This window comes from Tachysurus vachellii, chromosome 14 (assembly GCF_030014155.1).
Source record: "Tachysurus vachellii isolate PV-2020 chromosome 14, HZAU_Pvac_v1, whole genome shotgun sequence".
NCBI classification, from domain to species: domain Eukaryota; kingdom Metazoa; phylum Chordata; class Actinopteri; order Siluriformes; family Bagridae; genus Tachysurus; species Tachysurus vachellii.
The window spans coordinates 5111238-5137389 of NC_083473.1; the positions used below are offsets into that span (position 1 = coordinate 5111238).

General features: G+C 39.1%; 3 protein-coding genes across 5 annotated transcripts in view; 1 reads left to right on the forward strand and 2 right to left on the reverse strand.

The window, feature by feature from the left end:
• Positions 1-213: 213 nt before the first annotated feature.
• Positions 214-15726, reverse strand: LOC132857436 (secretagogin-like). The gene is made up of 11 exons (XM_060887388.1): positions 15675-15726; positions 15515-15585; positions 5113-5184; positions 4933-5022; positions 4413-4469; positions 3250-3327; positions 2756-2811; positions 2599-2644; positions 2409-2468; positions 2232-2300; positions 214-559 (listed from the first exon to the last, which is right to left on the reverse strand). The coding sequence occupies exons 1-11, from the start codon at positions 15724-15726 to the stop codon at positions 431-433; spliced, it is 780 nt and encodes a 259-aa protein (XP_060743371.1). The 3' UTR covers positions 214-430.
• On the forward strand, positions 977-13073 carry LOC132857434 (uncharacterized). 2 transcript variants are annotated; one of them, XM_060887386.1, is made up of 5 exons: positions 977-1264; positions 9059-9669; positions 10240-10507; positions 11044-11217; positions 12306-13073. In XM_060887386.1, the coding sequence occupies exons 2-5, from the start codon at positions 9655-9657 to the stop codon at positions 12611-12613; spliced, it is 765 nt and encodes a 254-aa protein (XP_060743369.1). In that variant the 5' UTR covers positions 977-1264; positions 9059-9654; the 3' UTR covers positions 12614-13073. The 2 variants fall into 2 exon arrangements, with proteins under 2 accessions (XP_060743369.1, XP_060743370.1); XM_060887387.1 differs by lacking the exon at positions 9059-9669.
• A 2943-nt stretch (positions 15727-18669) lies between the features above and the next one.
• The window catches only part of LOC132856844 (F-actin-uncapping protein LRRC16A), a 34690-nt gene continuing 27207 nt past the window's right edge, over positions 18670-26152 (reverse strand). The window contains exons 21-38 of one of the 2 annotated variants that reach the window (XM_060886683.1): positions 25954-26126; positions 25751-25819; positions 25579-25672; positions 25160-25258; positions 24834-24962; positions 24204-24392; positions 23895-24070; positions 23650-23737; positions 23261-23380; positions 23098-23164; positions 22697-22908; positions 22460-22557; positions 21428-21857; positions 21265-21307; positions 20891-21163; positions 20248-20379; positions 19551-19718; positions 18670-19081 (exon numbers count right to left, since the gene is read on the reverse strand). In XM_060886683.1, the coding sequence (XP_060742666.1) occupies positions 18948-19081; positions 19551-19718; positions 20248-20379; positions 20891-21163; positions 21265-21307; positions 21428-21857; positions 22460-22557; positions 22697-22908; positions 23098-23164; positions 23261-23380; positions 23650-23737; positions 23895-24070; positions 24204-24392; positions 24834-24962; positions 25160-25258; positions 25579-25672; positions 25751-25819; positions 25954-26126 (2694 nt within the window). In that variant the 3' untranslated portion in view covers positions 18670-18947. Of the gene's footprint in view, positions 19082-19550; positions 19719-20247; positions 20380-20890; positions 21164-21264; positions 21308-21427; positions 21858-22459; positions 22558-22696; positions 22909-23097; positions 23168-23260; positions 23381-23649; positions 23738-23894; positions 24071-24203; positions 24393-24833; positions 24963-25159; positions 25259-25578; positions 25673-25750; positions 25820-25953; positions 26127-26152 lie in introns of both variants that reach the window. The other variant, XM_060886682.1, reaches the window with a different exon arrangement.

Consider the following 26152-nt stretch of genomic DNA (forward strand, 5'->3'; position numbering starts at 1 on the left):
CAGTTCATTTTTGATCATTGTTTTTTTTTCTGTTCTGTTATCAATGTCTATTTTGCTAAATAACTGCTAAATTAAAAATGCAGTACACATTTTTCTGCGTAACACAAATTCACATTTATCTATTTATCACCACAGAAAAGTACACATTGAACTCAAGAGATTTTTAAAAGTAAACAACAGTGTGATTACATGACATTAGTTTTCAAGTTAATAAATTTTTAAATGAGTATTAAATGCAGTGTTTAGTCCTTATGTATTATTGCTTGAAATGTTATACAGTAGGACAGTAGTCGCATTAGCAGGTACCCTGTGAGTGTGTGTTCTTTGTGTGTGTGTGTGTGTGTGTGTGTGTTTGTGTGTGCATGTGGATGTGTGTGTGTGCATGAGTGTGTGTGTGTCTGTGTGTGGGTCAGGAGTCACTCTGTGTGCTTCAGGGACCGAGCTTCAGCCCCAGACATAGCGCCAGTTCGTTCTTCTGGATTTTTCCGTCTCTGTTGATGTCACAGTGGCTAAGCAGAGCTTGTTTGAACCTGTCCAAGTCTGAGCCACTCAGATTGGGCTGAGGGACGGCCACGAGAGGTGGGGAAAACATTGACAGACGTGAGTCATGCTAAAACATACAGCGTGTGAATGAAGTTCATACAGTTCATTGCCTGTATACATAAAGAATCTAAAAAGGATCTCAGAGAGCTTCTAATTTAGCTTAAAAATGTCTAACTAGGACCCCAGATTTCTATGATCATCCTCCACAAACCTCAACCCAAATTAAGCCCAATGCACTACAGCCCAATAACCACAAGAGGGCAACTGCAAGAGAAGGGCTTAAAGAAAAAATATTGTCTTTGTAAGCCACATCTCCTACCACACACACACACACACACACACACACACACACACACACACACACACACAAACACACACCCCACAACACTCCTCCCACAACACAAACTTGCCTGTGTGGAAATTATGAGTCATCACGAAACATGAGACATTAAAGGATGGAAAAAGGTTTTATTCTCAAACGAGACTTTTACCCAGCACAGTGGAGGATCATGATCTGGGGTTGTTTTTCTGTAAATGGGAAAATGGATCTTAAGGCCGTGCAAGGGGCCTCAAACGGGTGTCTATCAAGGACAATGTTACATTTTTTGACCTCATGTTTTCAATTAAAATATTTGTGGATTAAGGGACTTTTCTTGACGTCATCACAAGTTGCATTCCTTACCAGCCTCCTGGAAACACAGCAGTGTTTGAAATTATCAAGGTATGGCTACTTTTAAATGAGAGTGTGTGTGTGTGTGTGTGCCCTGTGATGGGTTGGCACTCCGTACAGGGTGTATCCTGCCTTGATGCCCGATGACGCCTGAGATAGGCACAGGCTCCCCGTGACCCGAGGTAGTTCGGATAAGCGGTAGAAAATGAGTGAATGAGAGAGAGTGGCTACTTTTAGTTCTGTTGTGGGTTTTTTCAGGCTTTGGTCTTAAACTTTTGTTCAGCTGATGTACAGCCTGTTTGAGTTTAAATGCAGTTTTCAATAAATCGCCTACTCTCTACTTTTTGTCTCTTGTTCCTGTTTCTTCTTTTGACATTTTGAAGCATTTCTTACAACCTGATTATTATCCACCAGCATGAAATGTGAATACTTGTAATGTTTCCCCCAGTCCTAAGACTTTGTTCAGGAGTGTATATTCTGCTGCAATGGCATTTAGAGTTTTTGTTTCTGTCTGACATTTCTGCTCTGTGTCAGAGATAATTACATTTATATTTACATTACATTTATTACATTTATAACACGCATCTCTAATATCATTAGCCACGAACGTAATCCCTGCACAATATAGTCTTAACTATATTAACTTAATAGAGACAAATTTAAGGCTTATAATAGACCAGATTTTAAAAGCATGCTTATTTGTATTTATTGAACAACCAATCACAGTCTTCAAAAGAACGTCACCTAGTAACAAGTTTAGCCCCGCCTCCTCTCTAAGATAAAAGTTGTTGCATTTTTCTCGCTCTGAGATTGGTCTAGAATCACCCTTAAGATATAAATGGAAACTAGAAATCTTAAATTAGGAGCTCTCTGAGATCATTCTTAGATTCTTTATGAACACAGGTTTAGGAATATAACTTGGGTCCTAGGGTATGTTAATATATTAGAAAAATAAAACCTTCATACAAGTCTTATTAATAACTCATCAATATTTGATGAAATGACAAAAGATTTCTACCTTCACCAACTCCATCATGTCTTTAACGAATCCATCCACCTCTGGTCCTTCCAGGGCTCCTGTTTTACTCTAATGAGCACAAACAGGTTTAGTTATGAGACAGCATTGAATCTGAACCTCATATGAACGAATCTGAACCATGAATGTTTCCTGTATTGTTTAATATCGCAAACCTACCACATCATAGTGGGCAAAGATTTTCTCGAAATCTCTCGCTCTGTCCTTTTGAGTGCAGGCCTGGACATTAACGATACATCAGACACTCGTTTATTTCAGCAGAGAAAACGGAACACGTTAAAAATTAAAGCATGGGATGTCAGAACCTCTGTGGTGTGATTAGATGTTTTGTGTTTCTGCATCTACTCACATCCATCTCAAACTTCAGCAGGAAATTCTCCTTTAAGGACAGAATTCTGGAGACGCAGATAAAGAAGTGGTAAATGAGGCACTCTAACCATACAATAGAAAAATATAACTAAATCTCCTGTGATATATTTCTACATATACATCCTGTTTATTAATACCTGGCCATATCATTTAAATCCAGGTGGCCATCTTGGTTTTTGTCAAACATTTTCATCTGGGGAAGAAAAAAAATTGTAAATTGTTGTGTGATTTTACAGTAAATTTTGTGTGTCAGACTACGGAGTAAGAACAAGAGGCCCTTTGTTCCAGCCTTTGATGGTGTACGTGCTAGGAAAATGGAAAACTGGAGAGTAAAAACTGGGAGAGTGCCAAACATCTTGAATAACCAGGGCAAGCACATGAACACACATCTGGTAGAAAGGGAGAGCTGCAGATTAGTTACAGCTCTATTAGTTAGAGCTGTAACTAATCTGCACCAAAATAAAATTCTTCCTTTACTTCTTTGTTTTTATCACCAGTGTATTTTATTTATACATTTAGGTCAAAACTGCCATCACACTGTCTGTCTGTCTTTGTACAGTATATGTCTATCTGTTTGTCTATCCGTCTAAGAAGTCTCTGTTGCTAATCTGGTTCAGGAATGTGATCTTACGATGGTGCTGGTGTACATCTCCAGTTTGTCTGGCGTGATGCACTTGTTGTGCTGCTCAAACAGATCTTCAAGGAAACTCTGGAGACGAAGCACAGAGAAGAAGCTGTAGTGATATTAAAGTTGGTGTAGTCAAAGACACCCGCACACAAATAAAATCACAAATCCATCACACAAATATCCATCTGAAACAGAAAAACACAATCTGTTTAATCAAGCAGATTAATATATACTTTGCAGAATACATTGGTTTCTACTTTTCTACAGAAAATTCCATTGGTTTCCATGTAGGACATGGAATGCTCTGGTTAGGCAACTGGAAACCATAAACAGACAATGTCCATAAGCTAGATAATAAGGTTAATGATTTAACTAGCAAGCACGTAGACATACTACATTTTACGAACATACACTACGCCACTAAGGTTTTGGGCAGTGGTGGCTCAACTGGTTCAAGTCAAACTGTCACTGTAGGTACCCTGGGCAAAGGCTTTAACCCTCTCTGCTCCAAGGGGGATGTAAAATAGCTGTCCTTGTGCTCTGACACCAACTTCAAAAGCTGGGATATGCAAAGAAAAGGATGTATGTATGGAATATAAAGGTATCTTATAGACAACTAGTCACAGATCTAATTAATGCATTAGACTACAGAATGTTTGTGTAAACTTTTAAGAATATTTCTTTTAATGATACTAGACACGTTATTGATGCTGAGCCTCAGTGCTGAGTATATAGTGGAGCAGTCTACAGCAGCAAGTTTGTGGAGGTAGAAGATGCATGGATATGAATTTAGCTAATATTAAAAAATTATGAAAATATCTGGTTATGGGTTAAACAAAGCTCAAAAATTCACATGATGAAAATGTAAATGTTTGTAAATTTGGTAAAAAGTCGAGTCCCAAATGCTTCTCTTCTGTCTATATAAAATCTGTAAAATCTATTATATATATTTTATGTTTTTTAATTACAGTATTTTAAATTATAAAGATAAAATGCTAATGTATTAAACACACAACAGGGGAGAAAAGATTTAATAGAAAAGATTTTAATATAATTGGTGTAAGTATGTAAAAGTCATATCCAAATACATTTGTAAGCTTTTAAGTTTTGTATATTTGATATAATCTCAAAATCTCATTGTATACATTCTCAAAGTTAAATGGTACCTTGAGTTCCACGGCTGATATGAATCCACTGCTGTCTGCATCGTAGCGTCTCCAGATCTGAAAAGACATAAAATAGCTCAGGATTAAGACCTGTTAGCGAAACATCAGTCTCGACCTTGTTCAGCTCGTAGACTACAACCTGCATGCAGAAACCAGAAGTTAGCATCCGATAAACGACGGCTAAGGCAGAAATATCTTCTTGTCATTTTGTCCTGGTTACACTAAGATATTAGGAGCTACATCTTACTGCGTAGTTATAAAGGATACATTAATTTCATGCCAAATGTGGGAAAGGAGGCGAATTATGAATATAACAATGTTTGGTTTCGCTGTTCGATTTGTCTTTATAAATACTGTGCTAAATGCTGTAATAGTTGTAATAAACTAGCTCCTTTTTCTCAGGCAAACACAAATGAAACTTGAGTATATAAGATTTTATTTTAATCACAATATCCAAAATGACTAAAGGAGAACTTAAGGAAACAGATTAACAAACAAAAACAGATTAAATCAGTCTGACCCTCATGAACTCCACACTGTTGTCCAGTGGCGTTTCTCTGCGGAACAGCAGCAGGAAGTTCTCCTCCTCTGGCAGGAAGATGCTGGCCACCTGCAGTCACGTGTTAAATAGAAATAGTCTGAATACAGAGAATTAAGTTCTTTCTGAAGTTTATTATAAGGGCTACAGTTAATAGCTCACCTGATGGATTTGCAGACGTCCTTCTGCACTCACATCTCTTAGTCGCTGCAGTCTATCCTCTATCAGCATGTCCTTTTAAAAATAAAAATGACTTTAATGGTGTGGTGGCTTATAGATAGACGTGAATAGCAGTTTATCAATGAAGCATATTATCCCTCTAGAGAAATGATGGGGCGGGATTTTAAATTGGGCTCTTGTGCTGGGGCTATAAAAAAAAAAAAGAGGTCTGTGACATCATAGGGGAGCGCTCCATCTAGCTGTGCCTTGTTTCTGATGCGCCATCTGAATGCCCACGAGTGTGGACTGAGGAGCCCAGTGGGATACTTTTGAGGGACAGACATTTCGGATGTTGGTAGCAATTTTTGATCTGATTGTCTTTGTTGCATATCAGAGTGTCTAGCCACCATACTGTCACTGTCTTGTCTGTAAAATTCCTTTTGTCAGGAATTCCATTTTTTCCTTTCTTTTTTGTCTATTTATTGTTCATGTGCCTTTTTCTTTTCTTTTAATCCTGATTTTCATTTTTCATTTGTATGATGAGTTTTTGTTTTTATGAGCGTGCATGGTGTACTGTGGTGTTGTGGTGCACATCTGTTGGGTGTCCTCTGGCTTAGCGAGGCCTGTATTCAATTCTGGAGAGGTACATTACCAATTGTGACTGTGTGTTTTTGCATTTGAATGATTTAATGTGATATCTGAAATAAAGTAGTTTGTAATTACAATACGGTCTGATACCTGACTCAGCCATAACTGAACCTGTGTCTTTGGAGCTTAATTTAAGGCTGAGTTCCCAGTAGTAGGCCCCCGGGGTGGAGTACTTTGACTTTAATAATTTCCAAATAGTAATTGGGAATGACTTTCCCTTTTCCCTTTGTGTAATTTCCCTTTGTTTTGGCAAGTATATAAGTGGGGGTTTCTGGCTGTTTCATTAGTTTCCATGTGCATGCGTATCACCACATCAACAACATAGACGTGTTAAGCAGAGCAGAAACAGCAGCGAGTCTATGTCACTGTACATTATTCCTGGTCAAAATAAACATGGCATGACAAAAAGGAATTTCACCATAAAAGCATATAAGTGATATTTACTGTATGTCCCACAATCATCACGTGACTTTCATCATAATTAAATTAAAACACGAAAATACATTTTGTCCTGATGTTTTTGGGGTTTTATTTGGCAAAAATTACCCAAGCCTTGTTTAAATGACAGGTTTGCCTTAATTGAAGATTATATGATTAGAATTTTAGCAAATAGTCCTTTTAACCTTAGAAACAGGAATGTGTGTGAGTTTGGGGGACATGTGGCTGAAAAGGAAATAGCTCCAACAAAACCAAAATGATTCCTTTTATTTGCATTATTGACAAGGTTGTGTATTAAGTATATAATGACATGTAACAGAAGGAAAAACCTTCACAAACCCACGACAATTCCTTTTGTTTACTGAGGTTATGATTTTTGTAAGGATTATTACAGTAATCATTATAGAAGTGAAAGATCCTTATATTATTGTGTCCTGGTTTATATAAATAGACCATCATGTACTGGGCAGTGATGAATCAGTGGTTATGTCAGTGATGCAGGGATAAAATAGACCCAAATGCAGGATAGCTAAAATAAACAGGGTTTATTAACTAAAAAACACAGAACATGACAAAAACAACAGCAGACACGACTAGAACAAAGACAACAGGAAACAACAGAGGATTCCGCTCTGCCATAGGCAACGTGGCACGGTTAAATACACGTGACAATCAACACATAAAGAACAAGTGTGCAGAAGCGGGCAGGAAGGGCAGGGCAGACTGCTGAGCTGTGACAGTTTTATGTGTTTATTTGGGTTCAATTTATCAGCATTTTTATACATTTACATATGAATGTATTATCTTAGGTAAATAGATAAATACGTAAGGTAAATAAATAAACATGTAAGTAAAAAAATCTCTATATATTTTACTTTATAAGAAACACCCAGTCAACTACTAAAAAACACCCTCTCCCTCTGTAAACAAAAAGGGCATTTATGTGTAACTTCTGTATTTAACATGCAGACAAAGGCATTAACAGAGACGATGCCATGCAGTATTCTCCACTGAAGGTCACCTGCTTTTTTAGTTAATGGTGCTTTGTTCACCACAAGTTCACCACTGTTTAGCGCAGCCTCTAACTCCTTGTCGAGTTCGCTAGCTGACCACTCATTCAGCTTAGGAAGACTTAAAAAAAAATATATATAACCTCCTCCTCCTCCTCTTGCACAGCTGTGAGCTCACTTCTATACAGCTTCGAGTAAACACTGACTGTCTGCTTGCTAATTTCAGTAGGTTCAGTTACAAGCTTCAAAGACTCTGTTCGCAAAAAGCATGTTTAAACTTTTTCTGTCCATTAAAATGCCAGTATGCACTGCATGGATTTACATTTATTTACACTTATTGAAAGTGTATGAAAACTATAAAATGAGCCCACAGGATAAATAAAACATGACCTAAAAATATTCATCTGATGTTTAAAACTATAAAATTGATCAAGTCTTGCGAGTCTAGTGAGAGTACATTTTCCTTGCAGTTTGACCATGTGTACTACATGTGTACTACATGTGTTCTGTGAAAGTTTTTCCAGATATCACTCAGCTCATGTGTCTCTATTAACTCGCACAGTCTTTTTTGTGAGGCTGCATGAAGTTCTAAGTGGTTAATGTCTAAGCTGCCTGCAGTGCAGTTAAAATCACCTCCAATGATTAAAACTTTATTCAGCTTACAAGAACCAATGGCAGTGTTTAAGATGTTTAAAAACAGCATCCTCACTGTACTTTGAGTAGAAGCATACACACAGATAAAACAGACACTTGCTCTCACTTTTAAAACTCTTCCTTTTACAACTTCTTCAACTTCTTCAAGACAGCGGAATAAACGATTGTGAAAGTAGTGAGCAACATCACCACTAAGAGAGGTAGTGTGGATTAATACCACGGTGCATTTCAGTCCCTAAAATCATGGGCCCATTTCAGTCCCTTCCTTCAGTCACTGTGTGTTTTCTGAAGGAAGATAACATCTGCTCAATTATGTTTCACCAGCTCATAACGTGTTGCTCTTTTACTATGATCTACCATTAATATTTAGAGTTACTGCAGTGATTCCATTCATAAATACTCTAGTATGATTAATCAGATTTGTTGTTTTGCAATATCGCATATGATGGTATGATTTATTAAAAATCGCTAGATTTAGAGGAGGCGAGGGAGCTGGAACTTTTTTTAAACTTTCATTACATTGTCATATTTCTGTTCTTACTTTAGGAATCAACAGCAAGCAACTCTTCTTTTCCCAACATGCAGTGTCACTTCTTCTTTCTTGAACAGAAAACGGAACATATGTCTGCAGCACGATGGCTGTGATTTCACACTAGTTTACTTTAAATGCCAAAAGTGAAACACTGTACTGTGCCAAACCAGCTGAAGGCTGAAGGCTGAAACCAGCTGAAGGCTGATCCTCTTTTTTCAAGAGGATCAGCCTTCAGAAACTAGAAAACTAAACTAGCTGTTTAAGATATGCAGCAGTCACAGAATATAAAATAGTGAAAGCTAAATCATTACCAGGAAGCCTCTCTGAACAAGCAGCAGAGTTAATTGCTCTAATAGAAACATGTAAATTAGCACAAGGCAATTGTGATATTTATACGGATAGCAGATATGCTTTTAGGGTAAAACATGATTTTGTCACGTCCTGGAAACATAGAGGTTTCCTTACTTCTTAGGTAAATAAATCATGTACAATGGCCTGATGTCTGATCTCCTGGATGCAGTGCTATGAACAAAATCTATTGCTATATGTGAATTTGAAGCACATACAGGGATAACTGACTCCATTTCACAGGGTAATGTAGTAAAGGCAGACAATGCTCTATGTATAAAGAAACTGTGTGTATTTTGAAAAATATTAACTCCCACAGATGACATCTTCAGGCATGTTGCACAGCAGAAGAAAGAGCAGCATGTGTGGTAAGAAATGGGGTTTGGTACAGCCCCAATGACAAACTATGCTTGTCAAGTAAATTGTTCCCTTACTATAATAAGTTGACACATGAGTAAAACATGTGTCAAAAGGAGGGAGGTACAACAGTATCTCTAGACATCGGTACACTAAAGGCTCCAAAATATTTTGTGAGTGATGCTGTGTTATTGTGCAACCATGTCCTCTATTCTTTCACAAATCCATAAGCAGGTGAAGGAGACAAGGTCTAAGGTGACTGGGTGGTGGTGAAGGATTTCAGGAGGAAAAGCTGGAGAGCCAGGGGGGTGGATTAGACCAATTCAACAAGATCACAAGGGTCATCTGTGGAACATCTGAACATCAAAGGAGTCTGTGCCCCTCCCTCTCTCTCTCTCTCTCTCTCTCTCTCTCTCTCTCTCTCTCTCTCTCTTTCCCACACTTGAACTCGCACAAACGTGTACGCACGCACGCACACACGCTCGCTCGCTCATTCACTCGCTCTCATTCACATATAAAGAGGCAGCAGGTCAGCACACCGGGCAAACTCACAGAGCTATGGAGACCCTGATGGTAAGTGAAGTTGTGATCTCAGAAGCTCCACTAAAAAGGCTGTGTTTCAAGCTTTGTGCTGCTTTGGGTCTTCGCTGTTCTTACATTATCCTTCAGTGACTTACTTTGACAACTAGAAATGAGATTCATTGTCACTCTCGCTGAAGTGCATGTATGTATACTATTTATATTCTGTTATGTTTGTTTTGGTACCTGGAGGTTTTTTACAGTGCATGGCAGGACAACAAAGATATGGACCGATATAAGCTTGGTAGTCAAAAAAAAAAAGAAAGTGCAATGGGTGTGGCTCCTGGGTGTTGAAGTGGTAAATCTGTTTGGAAAACATTGAGTAAATGCTTTAATGCTCCTATGAGTTTAGTTTAACATCTCTTTGTAAACGAACTGATGTGAACTACTTCATTTGTAGCTTAAGGTAAAAAAAAATAAAAAAAAATCACAATAATTCCTTTTGGTTACTTAAGAATTTTGTTAGGTTTACAACAGTAATCATTATAGCAGAGAAAGATCCGTGTATTTGTGTGTGTGTGTGTGTGTGTGTGTGTGTGTGTGTGTGTGTGTGTGTTTCTGCAGATTATTCTCACAATGTTGGTGTTATACAGCATTTTTGTGCTCGCTCAAAATGAGACCACCGGAAAGACATTATATAAGCGCTGCATTCCAGAACACTGTCCTCAGAAGTTCTGCATATGGTGTCAGGGGTTAAATCAGGTCGACATACAGAGCTGCAGGAGTACCAGAAACGGCAAGTGTGAGTGCAAGGAAGGCTTTTATCTCAACATCTCTGACAGCTACAGGCCACATATGGTGTGTCCAAGAGGATACAGGATCGGAGGAAAAGGTAATTCTGTTTAAAATCTGACAATGTTAAAATATTACTTAGAGTATCTGATGATCCTGTGTACACAAGCTACATTTTTCATTATGGCTGAATTTGTTAAACTCTTGTGCTTATTAATTCACTTCAGTTCAACTGAATTTTATTTGTATCTTGCTTTCAACAATGGACATTGTCACAAAGCAGCTTTACAGAAATGTATAAATTCAGTCCCTTGTATTAATATGTCACTGCCTGTGTACAAAGTTTCACAAAACGGTTGTACATTTTATAATACAAAGGACTGAACAAAACCAGTGACTCAAAGACTCTTAACAGGACGCTTAACGTCACACACAGTTAATGAAGAATGATTATAGTTAGCGTAGTTAGCACTAGTGTTTCTGCCTGTTTATGAGTTCTGCATGTTTACTGAATTTTGAGAGTTCTGGATTGTTTGCCTCCGTGTTTAATACAATAAAACTTCTATTAACAAAAACGAAATAGACAAAGAGGAAAAAACTTTTTTTAGCAAACTTTTTTTTTTTATTATTGAACAGGGACTTCAGACATGCTGTGTGAGCGTTGCCAAAAGGGACTCTACGCAGATGGACAACAAGGATGCCAGCTGTGTATTCCAAAAACAAAGTGCAAATCAGATGAGAAGCTTCTGTTTTCTGGCAACTACTATTTGGATAATGTGTGTGTCACCTGCAGCAGTATCATACATGATGGTATGATTCATGGAAAATCACTAGATTTGGAGGAGAGGCAGCTGAAACTTTCTTTATACTTTCATTACAGTGTGGTATTTCTGTTCTTGCTTTACAAATCAACAGCAAGTCATAATAATATAAACAGTTTCACAGACTTCTTGACTTGGAAATAACATAGTAACCATTGCCAATGCTATTATGGCTAGTTAGATTTAGATTGATTGAATTTAACTCATTTAACACATCCGTATATCTCCTCTTTGGCCTTCCTTTAGATCTCTTACCTGGCAGCTCCATCTCCAACATCCTTCTACAAATATAACCATCTCCCTCCTCTGTACATGTCCAAACCATCTCAATCTGTCCTCTCTGACCTTGTCCCCAAAACAGCCAACCTGAGCTGTGTCTCTGATGTGCTCGCTCCTAATCCTGTCCATCCTCGTCACTCCTAAAGAGAACCTCAACATCCTCATCTCTGCTACCTCCATCTCTGCCTCGTGTCTTTTCCTCACTGCTACAGTCTCTAACCCAGACAGCAGAGCTGGTCTCACTACTGTCTTCTACACCTTTCCTTTGATTCTCGCTGACAATCTTCTGTCACACAACTCTTCTCACACTTTTCTCCACCCACTCCAACCCGCTGCACTCGCCTCTTCAACTCTTTTCCACACTTCCCATCACACCGGATAGTTGACCCATTCCTCTTTTTTTCAAAGCAGACCTCTACCTTTCCAGGACTTGTAATCTGTACAAGTAGAAGTCCTTCTCACCTTCCCTCTTGTCTACCCTGGCATACAACAATGTTATGCTTTCTGTTTGGCCTTTGCCACATCCCTCTTCACTTTGCATTGAGATTCCTTGTAATCTATCTGTAGTTTATTTTCTTCCTTGTGTTAAATCACATACTATCTAATATCTCTCTATTTAGAATGTATTTATCTGATAAATCAATCAGGTTTGAGAATTCAACATCACTGAGGTATAACAAGTAATATAACAAGCTCATGCAAGTCTTTATAACGTTGCCTGATTGTTTTTTTTTTTCTTCGAAATGTTATTTATTCTTACAAGCTCACAGTGACTGCTCTCTCTGTTTCTGTTATCAGGATGGGTTAAGTTCATCATCCAGCCCTTTATAGAAATCTTCAAGAATCACAATACACAAAAGTTACAGCACTTCATTGGGAACTTAACAAATTCATTGGACAATTTTCCATCCAATCAGGATTCCTGTTTCCAGAAGCTGGAGCAATGGTTTAGTAAAGCTACAGAGAAGGAGGTCATCAGCCTTCCCAATCGGCTGAAGACGTTCAATATAAAGAGTCTTAAGCTGATCACTAAAATCAAGAAGAGACTTAAGACGATCCAAAATAAGGTCAAAGGGTGCAGAAACAAGTTGCTCGATCACAAGTGATTCCTCTATTCTGTTCTTTCAAGTTCACATTTTATTTCATTGCACTTCTATTTATGAATAAATTTGCCAAAACTTGAAGTGAAACCCACTGCAAGATTAATGCATGAGATGTGAACAGTCTTATAACAGAAAAATTACTTAGACATAGAATTTAAAGTATTCAATATACAGTCCATTAGTGTAACGGTTGAAGACGACCTTCTTCTTCATGAAATACTTGAACTAACACTTTCTTCCCTGTTTGTGTGTATTAAAAACAACAACTTTTAACAGTGTTTTTTAGGCCTCATGGTATCTTAAGTCTGTATCCTAGTGAACCAAAGTTAATGTATTCAATGATAAAGACTTAAAAGAACTTTTGTCGCTCTGTATAAGAAAGTCTGCTCTCTCAAGTCTGTAAATGTAATGTTTTCTTCTTAGTTTTTTCTTCTACTTGCATTAAAAAATATGCAGTGCCTTTTTTTGATTGTGTTTATTTTTAAAACTCTTCTTGGATGTAATGAAAATTCTCTCAGCCCAGAAAAAAATTTCTGCACTTTAACATGTGAAGAAGAGCCAAGAAGCCTCGAACCACGGTGGGCTTAGCTGTGTATGTGTGTAAGTGTAATTCTGTGTGTGTGAAGTCTCGTGACCCAATACTGCTATTTATAGTTAAGCATAACCAGATGTGGTTAGGCCTGAATAGCCACTGTGAATAGGCCTGAATAGAAAAGTGAATTTGAGAAGAAAATGATACCACTGATACCACCAGTGTGGGTGAGTTAATGACCTCACAGACTGGGGCTGCATGGACAGGTGTAAAGAGATACGAGTGTCTCTAGATGTCGCTTGGTAGGGATGGGAGCAACTGGTTTTGATTACATAAAGTTGAAAAATAATATGTGAATTGTCATGAATAAAAAGCATGATATAAGAAAATCCAAATGGTGGATGAAGTGCTTGTTACAGTAGAAATACTTGTGGCTGTTGGAATACTGCTGGGAGACCTATGTAAGGGATGTGGTAGCTCAGTGGTTAAGGTGTTAGACTACTAGTCGGAAGGTCATGGGTTCGTACCCCAGGACCAAGCTGCCACTGCTGGGCCCCTGAGCAAGGCCCTTAACCCTCAATTGCTCAATTGTAAGTCACTCTGGATAAGGGTCTCTGTTAAATGCCATAAATGTAAATGTAGAGGTGGAGTTAGGAATTGCAGTGTGGGCACTTAAATGCTTTATGTGGCTTATGAGGTTAATGGTGAGAATTAATAGAGGTAAGTAAGCATGACATATAATATTAAAAACATCTGCATATGCACACAAAGTCTTATGAAAACAAACAGATGTACTTAGAAAATAAGAGAACTAAGGGCAACAAGAGAAGACGAAAAGGAAACTAGAGGATGGAAGGCAGATTTGAAGAGTTGGATTTAGATATTGAAAAAGAGACAGACTTAGAAATTGAAACTAGGGGATTAAGAACACATTTCTATGACGAGTGAGTTGATAAGGATAGGAGTGGAGTAGAAAGGTGGAGAACAGATAGCAGCTAAGTTCTTGACAAGGTTTAAAGGATCGTGGGCACTAGAAAGTTTCTTTCCGTATGAGAATTTGTATGAGAATATAAAAGAAATCTGGAAGCCACAGCTGATGATCCCAGTACTGCGAGCCCTTGTACAGTAGAAACCTCGACAGGATGTTATATCATTATTTGATTTTATTAAAGACCCGTTTGATGAGGATGTTAAGCCTCTGGTAGAACTATTTCTAGACCAGAATTATTGCTCAGGACTGATGGCACTGGTGTCGTGGAGAAAAGAGTGGTGCAGTGGGAAAAAGGGTTTGTAATATCTATTTTAATAGATAAAATAAATCCCCTTGAGAGTCGTACTAGAAAGAACCCAGTGAAACCGTGCTTAACAGTAAAGTGGATAAATGCCCAGTTAAGGTGATCATCTGCAAATAGAAATCCAGGACCAAGAAACAGTGCAACAAGGGTGAGACAAGTGTGCATAATGGAAAAAGGGAAGAGTCTAATCACACCAGCTGCCATTATAATGATGAAACATAAAGAAGCTGAAAAAGAAATAAAAAAGTGCATGAAGAAGTGGCATGACCAGACAAAAGGGGAGTTGCAGTGGCCTAAAGGAGGAACATTTGATGAAGGAAAATGCAAAAAGATGAGGGCCAGGATGTTGGGGGGAAATGAAGAAAGAAAACATGGAGAAAACAATGAAAAAATGGAGAGAGCAGAGTGGTTTGAACAGGAATGAAAAAAGAAGGAAAGAAGAGAAAATGAAGGGAGAGCAAGATAAGAAACAGGAGAAAGAAAGAGTGATGAAGAAAGAGCAGATGGAGCAGGAGAGAGAAAGAGCTACCACCCCACCATCAGGGGAATGTGAGGAGCAGCTCCAACCCTCATGCTACAATGAAAGTTACAGGCCAAAAAAACATGGAATCTATCCGCTAATAACCCAGTTTGTAGTCAAGTTGAAAAAAAAAGATAACTAAATATAAAGGAACAGATACTTCAACAAAATATGGCAGTTTATATAATAACTTCTAACACTTAAGTACATGGTGTTATTTTCCTTTGAGCAGCACATTAACACAATGAGGTTTGATACACTCTTACCAGCAACACACACACTCATCACAGAGTCACTGCTGAACACAGCTCACCTAAATAATACCAGATCAGGGATGATTCAATCATTTTAACGCAGATACTGTAACACAACCCAAGCAGTGTTGGTGTAGAGTCATGCAATTTTACTGAATATATTTAAACATCACTGGATTAAAGCAACAAAAACAACAGTAAAAAAATGAAAGTGTGAAACTTTAAACAGAAATATGTGACTAGTTCCTCACTTTACTGGAACATTCTCTCAGGTTCAGTGATAGAAATAAATAAGTGGCTTACTGTCATCCCTAATTTCTTCACAACGTGCCGGAAAAACTCGTCCACATGCTTTTCTTCAATGTAGCCATGATCTGTGCGATAAAAACACTGTTTTTACACTTCTCTACAAACCGCACATTTTATTATGGTTATCTGACCCTGAGCATGATATGAGGCTTACCGACTGGATCGAACAAACCCCACACTTGCAGAAAAGCAGCAGCGCTGTCCATTGTGCCGACAAATGGAGAAAAAGTGAATTAGTGAGCTCCAACAGGTGACTGGATGTTCTTTCAGGCTGTTCGGACCAAATGAGCAGGACCCCCAGTAGTGCCCTTTATCAGCGGCTCTCGGTCCACCTCCGCTCTCAGAGGGAGCGAGCGACTGCGCTTCAATTATCTCACCCACACATAATGAGGCTGATCCATGACAACATGCAATCACTGGGGAAGCCAGGATACGGGCACATGGGTATTACTGGGAAAAAGTTCAGGACGCTGAACGCAACGGAAGAGATGCAGCTGCAGAAAGAACCTGGGCCGAGTGGTATTACTAATATAGTAATATAATAATATAGCTTAATACTTTTATTTCAACAAAGTATGTCATATATTATTTCCCATGACGATCATTGCAAAATTAGCTAATCGTTGGCATATATGAGGAATAGGGCAGATAGCACTCTCCTCCAAGCGTGTTACACTACTGCAGCACAAGCAAGCATGCAGGTGGTTGGTTTCACGTGTCTCGTATAAAGCACAATTTAACCTTCAGCCTTCCTGGAAGGGAAAAGAGAGCAGGCTTGTGTGAGGGAATTGACCACATTAGGGTGAAAAATTAGGGGAAATGGTTCTGCCTATAAGGTGGTATTTATGGAGCACGGTGGCTTGGTGTTTAGAATGTTTGCATTGCACTTCCAGTGTTTGTGAGTTTGGAGCTTTGGGGATTCTCTGGTTTCCTCCCCCTGGTGATTGTGCCTTGTGATGGACTGGTACCCTGTCCTGGGTGTCCAGCTCCCCAAGATAGACTCCAGGCTCCCTGCAAAACTGTGTAGGATCAATACTACAGAATTGATGTTATATAACAATATTAATATCTCTGGTATATATCATATCAGTTGCACAAAAGAACAGACTGGAATATTGTCAGGGGAAAAAAAAGGTATATATGTAAATCTTTTTTTTAATTGATACAAATATACAAATGGCCATATTTATAGATAAACAGAATTAAAATTATGTCTAAGAACAATATATCAATATATATAGATTTATGTATTCCCTTTTTAAAGAACATGTATGTACGACGTATATATTCCATCACCACAGAGAAGTAAAACATATATCATTATACAAGAAGAAATCAATGAAACATACAGTATTAATGAATACAGAAGCTCTTGATTAAATGGAAATGTATATATCATGTGGATTTGAGGGTAAAACGTCCATTTAAGGCTAGTTTTGGTGCCTAGTCACGCTTGCATTGGTCGGTTTTAACTGTATGTCATGTTGCACATTGCTCTCTGAATATTGTAGTAACCCATAATACCACTTTAACTGTTCAACCAAAAAAAAAAAAAACTTTTCTGTCTCACAGGTTGATTTCTTTTGTATTTAAGGTGCGTGTACTATGTTTCGGATCAGATTTAAACCTGTAATCTCTTCACCATGTGCCGGTTTACTAAAGCGGATTAAAAACATAGATTTCACTATTTCCCCCCAGTTCTTCCAAAATTCGACAATTCACACCATGAGCTTCCAACACCATGCTTCCCCACAAGACAGCATAACACACTCTGAGGAAAGTGTGCAATCTGCCCACTTCCACATACATGAGCTTACACACTCCCTCCATTGGCTAGCGTTGCTGTGATTGACAGGGGAGAGGGATTATGTCTCTCCTTATGGTGAACACTTTTCTAGACTAATCTGCACTTTTATACTTTTTTTCCACTGTTTCTTTGATTCTTTAACTTGTGATATAAAATCTGGTGTATCAATGTATCATTAAATATCTATATACCAACATATCAGAAGATATAATCATATCGTATATTACATTTAGAAATGCTATCACTGACATGGTATTTAAATTAGCTGTGGTCTAATTTGAACCTCCACATGGCCGGCCATGTAACGAGCAGCAGTCTGTTGATTAAATGTATAAAAGAAATGCAAAGTTAAATGCAAAGTTTTAAAAATACTATAAAATTGTCCGCTGTGATCACCCATGTGACAGTTATAAAAAAAGCTCTGATCGTTACGCACAAAGAGATTCAGCTTTTGGGAAAAGTTTGCACATCTGCGTGCTGCTGGTGGACGGCTCATAATTACAGCAGGCTGAGGAGCTTTTCTAATCCTGATTATTATCAGATCAATGACAACCAGCCTGCCACCACGCCTTTCTATCTTTAGTCACTTTCAAATAATGGTCAGTGTGTTGTTGTTGTTTTTTTTTTTAATTTGATTGGTTTGGTGTACACTGATGTCCTTTTAGTTTTGTGTTTATTTTACAGTTATGTCCTGGCTGCTTTGGTGTTTATTCTACATTTTGCTTTTGGTTGGTTTGGTGTACACACTTTCCCTTTTAGTTTTGGTGTTTATTCCACAGATATGTCCTGGTTGGTTTGCTGTACGGTCTACACAATTGTCCTTTATGTTTTGGTGTTTATTTTACAGTTATGTTCTGGTTGGTTTGGTGTTTATTCTACATTTTGCTTTTGGTTAGTATTGTGTACATTTTTGCCCTTTTCGTTTTGGTGTTTGTTCTACAGTTATATCCTGGTTGGTTTGGTGTTTATTATACAGTTATGTCCTGGTTGGTTTGGTGTTTATTGTACAGTTATGTCCTGGTTGGTTTGGTGTTTATTATACAGTTATGTCCAGGTTGGTTTGGTGTTTATTATACAGTTATGTCCAGGTTGGTTTGGTGTTTATTATACAGTTATGTCCAGGTTGGTTTGGTGTTTATTGTACAATTATGTCCAGGTTGGTTTTGTGTTTATTATACAGTTATGTCCAGGTTGGTTTGGTGTTTGTTATATAGTTATGTCCTGTTTGGTTTGGTGTTTGTTGTATAGTTGTGTCCTGGTTGGTTTGTTATTCAGTGTACACTGTTGTCCTTTTTGTTTTGGTGTCCTGGCTGGTTTTGTGTTTTAGTTGTAAACTGTTGTAAACCCTTTTTGGGTTTTTTGGTCTGGTAAAAGTATTAATTTTGCCCTCCTAGTTATGTTGGTGTTTGGTCTACACAGTTGTTCTCTTTGGTGTTAATGTTACATTCATTGCTTGTTTGGAATTCTTTCTTCTCCTGCTTTTATGGTGTTTTTTATACATTTTTCTACCTATCATGGTATGGCATTTTCTAGACTGGCATTTTTTGTACATTGTACTATTTAACTGTGATCTTTCTGCAGCTACGCTTTTGAGAAACAGTTCCTTGTGTGCTTCGGCTTTTATTCCACATTCTCTTCTTCACTGGATGAGACTTCCTCTTGTGTTGAATCTGAGTCATGAAGCTGTGTTTCAGTGCTGCTGGAATTCAAAGGTTCTGGAGAGGAAGTGGAGCCTGAAGAACTCAGAAGTTCAACTACAAACAGAACACAAAAAACTCTGAATATATAGGATATGGAAACAGAAATACTTATAAAACACTACAAATTCTCAAACCCCTGTTTAGGAAAGTGGTCCTTTTTGGTTTGGTGTTTATATCCTAGTTTGCATGGTGTTTATTCTACATTGCCCTCTTAGTTACTTCTGTTGTTCTGCACTGTTTTTGTTTGTTATTTATTCCACTGTGTTCTAATCTTTAGTTTGTTGTTTGGTCTACACAATAAACACTGTTCTACTTGGTGATTATTTCACACTTCCATCCTGGTTACTTCAACATTTAGTCTACACTAATGCTTCTCTTTGGTATGATGTTTGTCCTACACCATTGTTGTCTATGGTTCTGTGTATTGGTGTTTATAAAGATATAAATACTACAGTTCATAACTAACAGAATGAGATCATAGAAGAAATGATTCAGGATAAAGAAGCTGAAAGAAATGTGAAACCTTGAGCAGGCAGAGAAACGGTGCGCTGTCGATCGTCTTTCTTTTCAGCAGCACTTGTGGACCCGGCGGAGTGAAGCGAGGTGCGACCCTGTCCTGCCGCCTCAGTTTGTGATGTTTGTGTGTAGGATTCAGGCTCAAACACACTGCCCTCTACCGGCGGCTCCAGCACTGAGACACAGCGACAAAACCGTCAATGAGATTTCTCATAAAATTTGCACATTCGCACAAACTGATGATAAAAGCTAGAACAGGAACACAAGATTAAAAACTCCTTACTGGAGACAAGATGAGCAACATCTCAGTCATTTTTTGTTCATCTTGTCTTGTCATATTCAGTACTGAATATCTTTATCATGTCTCACTCCACAGTGGTGTTAATATGAAGCTCATATGAAAGTAGACACTCAGAACTTTTGTATTTTGTATTGTTTCATCAGTATTTGTCTACTAGGGGTAATACATTCAGAGGAAAGTTCCAAAAAAAAAAAGTTTTCACACAAATGTTTCCATCTTTAAAGTAAATGAGTGCTCTCTGAGATGCCCCAAGTGCTTGTTCATAAGCAACTAACATTTTTAATCGTCAAATTCTGTGTAAGTTTATCCCAACCGAGGAAAAAACAATCCATCATGTGTTTTATTCCTTAATTATTACTGTTGGCATATGAATGAAGAGTAATTGTTTTCATTGAAAAATTACCTATAGGAGGTGAGTCAGGAGAAACAGATATATGTTCCTCTTTCTCCATTTTAAATGAATCCTCCTTCTGATGTTGAGCTGTTGCTGATTGTTTGGTGGAGGAGGAAGCATCGAGGTGACCTGAGACATCAGCTAAAAGCCAGAAAGCAGAGTAAATAATTATGGACTGACCTCGTGTTATAATCTCAAAGACGCTTTTATCATTGGAGCTTCATCACTTCTTCATCAATTGTCTCTCCACTCAGAAATTCATATCCACTACATTAAACACACAGCCACTTTTTTTCCAGTATTTATTCCAATATTTATTCCATTATTTTTTCCAATATTTTATTTTATTCATATTATTTATTTCATTTTATTTTTTTTGCACAAATTGAAATATAGAAACTGAAGATGTTAGGACAAGAATAAAAATTATTCAGCTACCAAGATTTATGACCTGGATGACCTGGATATCCTGGATAACAAATTAGTTAGCAATAAGTTGCTCAAGAACTTGCTCAAGTGAAACTAAGAAATAAGAGATCTTTATCCTAATGACTTTAAAAACAAGTAATTGAACTTGTGGAGAAAACTTTGACTAATGACTAAAATGAGCTAGAAAACATTCAACCTTTCTATATTAGTGTTTTGAACTCACATGCAGATGTGCTGGAGCTGCTCAGGGGGCTATGAGGATGGTGCTCCTGGATGGACTGGAGCTCTGGGTGGCTGCTCATGGTGGATTTTGGGTTGCTGGATGGTGAGGCTTTGAGACCAGTGTGTACAGCCGGAAGGGTTTGTTTGGCTGCAGGGGTGTGGGCAGAAGCAGGTGCAGTTGGTTTCAGGATATGGCTAGAAAGAGATTTGGACACAGCTTCTAGATGGTGCTCTTTCTGCACTGGTTTCTCTACCGCTGCACTGTCACCATCAGCTGGTGAGGAAAGGAATTGCAGAAACATATCCATTCAGTTAGGGTTAGGGTTAGCAGAACATTTATTTATGCAGGACAAAACGTCATACAAACACACTAACCGTGGTTGGATTCGGCTTTGTTTGCAGGTGAGGGTTCACTTGCCTGTGGAATAGATAAAAAGACAAAAGAAATGTCAAAAAAATAAAATAAACAATCATTTGGAGACAATAAATAAGAAACTTCAAAATCCAGACTAAACAAAATGGTGTTTGTTTCACTTACTTTCTCTTTCATCTTCTCTTGTTTGGCCCGCAGCTGTGCCAGGAAGTCATTCCCCATCACCTGCACCCCTCGGATTCGACCCCCAGGCAGCCCCTCACGCTTCTTACCCTCTTCTGCATGTCCTTTACTCTCAGAGGTCCTAGAGGTATCTACAGGTTCACATGGATCAGCTTTCTCCGGCACCTGAGTCTTGATTGGTTCTGGGGTGTGATCGAGGATGGGGCTTTTCACTGCAGGCTTTGTGGATTCTACGTTATCATGTTCAGTGGTAGATGGCGTAGAGGAGATTGTTGGAGCAGGAGTGGGTGAGTGTGGGCTGGTGGGTGGAGATTTCAAGGAGGTTCGTGATTTAATGAGGTTGAAGAAGCCACTCATGCGAGATTCCCGCTTCCTTTCCCCTTCCGAACCTGTGTCTTTCATGGAGGATCGCCTGAGAGAGACAGAGCATAATATTATATATAGTATACTAAGAACGATGCCACAGATTAAATGCTAATGTCAGCTAACTAGTGTTGAATAATTGTTGAATAATTTCTGAGAGGATTTTTTTTATGTCATCATCTTCAATATTCTGAACAGTCAGTGTGTTAGGCAGCAAACTAATACAACTTTACTTCTTCAGAGAAATCTTATAGGTTTTATAGCCTTCACTGCTAACTGTAGGTAACTATCTAACTTAGACTATCTTTACAGGATTTTAGAAATTTAAAGTAAGAGCCAAAAACAGCACTGCCAGCGCACCCCAGTTGGCCAACAAAGAGTAACATGCCCATATATGTCCCACTCATAGACATGTCCATATGTCCTACTCAAAGATACGCTCACGTGTCCCACTCAAAGACACCTCTGTATGTCCTACCTCAAACACACTTCCATATGTCCCATTCAAAGTCATGCCTATGTCCTTCACAATGACCCGACCATATATCCCCAAGAATTGCTTACTTGCACTGGTTCCTTGTACAGCAAGAACTAATATGATTAAGTTCTAAACATCTGAAAGAGACAAAAAAGAAAACATTTTTGTCTCACTTGATGCCCATCTTTGTGACTTTTTTAGCAAAAAAGTCATCCACTCCTTCATCCACTTTCCCAACAAACTCTGTGGGCTCCACATCCACAGCAGAAGTCTAAAGAAAGTAAAAAACAGAATACGAACATGGGACGAGTGAAAAGGACCAAAAAAAGGGAAGTGAACAGAATGTGTGTGTCAGTGAGTGTGTGTGTCATTATATGTGTGTGTGTATTTATACAGGCTGCAACACTCACAGCTACTTTTCTCGGTTTTGTGAAGGTCTTCTTCCTGCGTGGGCGGAGTTTGGTAATGTGCTGCAATTTGGGACTCTCTGTTTCTGGCAGATCAATGAAAAACACACTCTCAGGCCTCTCTAACTCTTCTTCCACAGGTTCAGGAGGTGGAGGAAGGTCTTCCATGTGGATGGGCACATGCTCCAGTGCTTTATCCAAATCAAACTCAAGCTCTGACACAAATAAATGAAAAAAAAAAAAATAAACAAATAAAAACAGAACTAAAGAGAACGATGGCATGCAAATGAATGATCCTCTCAATGGCTATATATCATGAATTTTCAGTAAGAATCCATGAAAAGGGTAACAGACACAAGGTGTAAACGAGTTAACAATTTGTTATGAACAATTCGACACCCTACCAAAGGCCACAGAGATGGGACGCACCATCCGGAACAGGATGCTTTGCCTCTTAGAAGTTGGGGACAGCTTCTTTAAAAAAAGAAAATAAATTAAAGGTTGAGTCAAAATAATACACTAAAAATACTTTTTGTGTAATGACAGGAAAGGAGAATGTGTGTGTACCAGAAGGTCAGATGAAGGTGGTGGAAGGTTCTCTGGTTCCAGCTGCCCCTCCTCCAGAACCTCAGTCTCCTCTGAATCATGATGGATCAGCGGCTGGCCACGCCTACTCAGATGCTCCGCCTACATGCATACACACCAGATACACGTTAAACAATTTGATCAGGGTTAGGATTAGGGTTAGGATTTGAAGTCCAATGATCTAGCAGGAAGTTTTAATTTGGTTTAATCTACAAAAACCTTTACACACCAGAATACATCAGAATGTAAAGACTTGGCATCTGTTCATTCAGAGGATGTTTTACAAGCAAAGAAAAAATGAGTTTGGATTGCTGAGTGTTGAGTTTATAATAAATATATAAACCTTGTGTGTGTGTGTGTGTTTTACTAACCAGTGTGTGCTGAGAGTGAGAGAGATTCTCTAAGATCTCATCAACAATGCGGTCGGACAGGAAGGAAGCCATGCTGAGCTTTACCTCACTGAGACAGACAGACAGATACACACACACACACACACACACACACACACACACACACACACAGAATGATTCAAAAGCTCATCAGAACCAAAAATGTAGTATCAGAATTCAGACCCAAGACTCAAGCTCAGAATGAAGAATTAGAGCGTGTGAAACACCTGATCTTGTTGATGATGTCGACCGCAGACTGCTCGAGCAGAGTGTTGGTGATGAAGCTTTTAGGCACGCTCATCTTCCCCTCACTCACACGCACCAGAGTTGGCCTCAGGTTCGCAGTGCGCATCACATGAGGACACACACTCTCCGCCGTGTCCAACATGGACACCAACAAACTCTACACACACACACACACACACACACACACACACACACACACACACAGGAGGTGGTGGTTCTGAGCATCACTAGCACTTTGAAATGCACTGCATGAACATGTGTGTGTGTGTGTGATTGAGTGTTTAGTATACCTGCAGCTGCTGGTTTATGACAGTGCTAACTTCTCCTGCCATCGACTGAAGCTTATCATGAATTGGGGTGACCCACGGGCTCTCGGCCTGTACACACACTCCTCCTCCTCCTCCTCCTCCTCCTCCGTCTTCACCTCCGTCTCCAGCTCCACGTCGTGATGAACGCAGCTGAAACATTCTGGCCAGCAGCTACACAATGAAACACGCAGCACCATGAGATAAAACACTGTGTATCTTCTAAAACACTCACCATCTTCTACACCTTATCCCATCGCTTCTCATCTGTCCTCCTCACCCCAATTCCTTCTTTTCCTTCCTTCCCTTAACCTTTTTCCATCCAAGAAATAGTTCTTTAACTTCTATCCTCCTTTCTTATCCGTTCCTTACTATCCCTGTCTTCCCTACTTTCCTGTCTATCATTTTTTCTTTCTTTGACTCTTTCAATTTCCTTTCTTCCTTTTATCGTCCTTTCATTTAAATTTACTCTCCTCTTCCATTCGCCTGATGGTCTCTCTTTCTCAGATTCATTCTTTCTCTACTGTATTTTATCATTACAATTTTTCTCTTTTATCTGACGAGAAAAGTCTGATGAGATAAGTGTGTGTGTGTGAAAGAGAGAGAGATCCTCACTCTTTTCGAGTTTCGGGCATCCTGGAGTAGTCTCTCTGCTGCTTTCATGTCCTCTAGAACCTTCTCCCTCTCACTGAAGCGAAGAGAGTTTAGGTGGTCCTGCACCTTCACACATAGCCTGTCAATCATCTGCACACACACACACACACACACACACACACACACACACACACACACACACACACGCAAACACACACGAACACACACACTATTCAGACGACTCTGTAGTCAACTGGTTATACACAATGAGCCAATCAGAGCCACGCACACACACACAAACACATACACACACACACACACACACACACACACACACACACACTAACCTGTTGTGTGGTGGATGTGACAATGCCTTGCTGCAGCCTGTAGGCTTGCTCTTGAAGGTATTTCCTCGTTTCATGGTTCCTCAAGAGATAATGCTCCATCTGAAACACACACACGCACAAACCTGTTTAACAATATCTACAAACACTGACCATTTTATTGTTAACCATATACAGTGGCTTGTGCCAGTATTCCACCATAACCATAGCCTACCATGATGCTCCTACCATGAAACCTCATGCTTCATGTGGTTATTTTTTGTGTAGATTTCAGACAAATAATTTTAAGTCTATATCAGTAACATTAAAAAAATGGCTTATACAAAACCCTGTAGGACACGTACGGATGTACATATCCTGATCCATTAATAAGAGCACTCTTGCCTTTAGGTCATTAAATACATGACAGATTGACCTCTGACCTTCATAAGGGCGTCCTCGGTTTTCTCGGGGTTGGACTTAAGAGCTTGTGCAGCGTCCATGATGGGCACCGGCATGAAGCGGATAGTGTAGTTCCTGCAGGACACAAAAGACTGTGTGATCACTATCTGCCTACTGCACACACACACAAACACACACGTCAAAGAAACTCACTTCTCCAAAGCAGCCGCCACGTCCTGCAGACCCTGAGCACTGACGTTATTCCTGTCCCAAATCACAGTCCTGAAACACACAGCAGTGAAAATGTCATGTACTACCTACAATAATAATACATTAGGCTTTGCTCATTGTGTGTGTGTGTGTGTGTGTGTGTGTGTGTGTGTGTGTGTGTGTGCATGCGTGCATGTGTGTGAGACCTGAGCTTGGTGTTGATCTGGAGAGCCTTGGCCAGCATTTTAGCCCCCATGTCTCCCATTCCATTGCCGCTGATGTCTAATCGAGTCAGGGAGCTGTTTCCTCCAACAGCATTCAACACCATGGACAAATCAGCCTTCAGCTTAGAATCAGCCAGCGACAGTGAGCTGAGTGGCTGCATACACACACACACACACACAC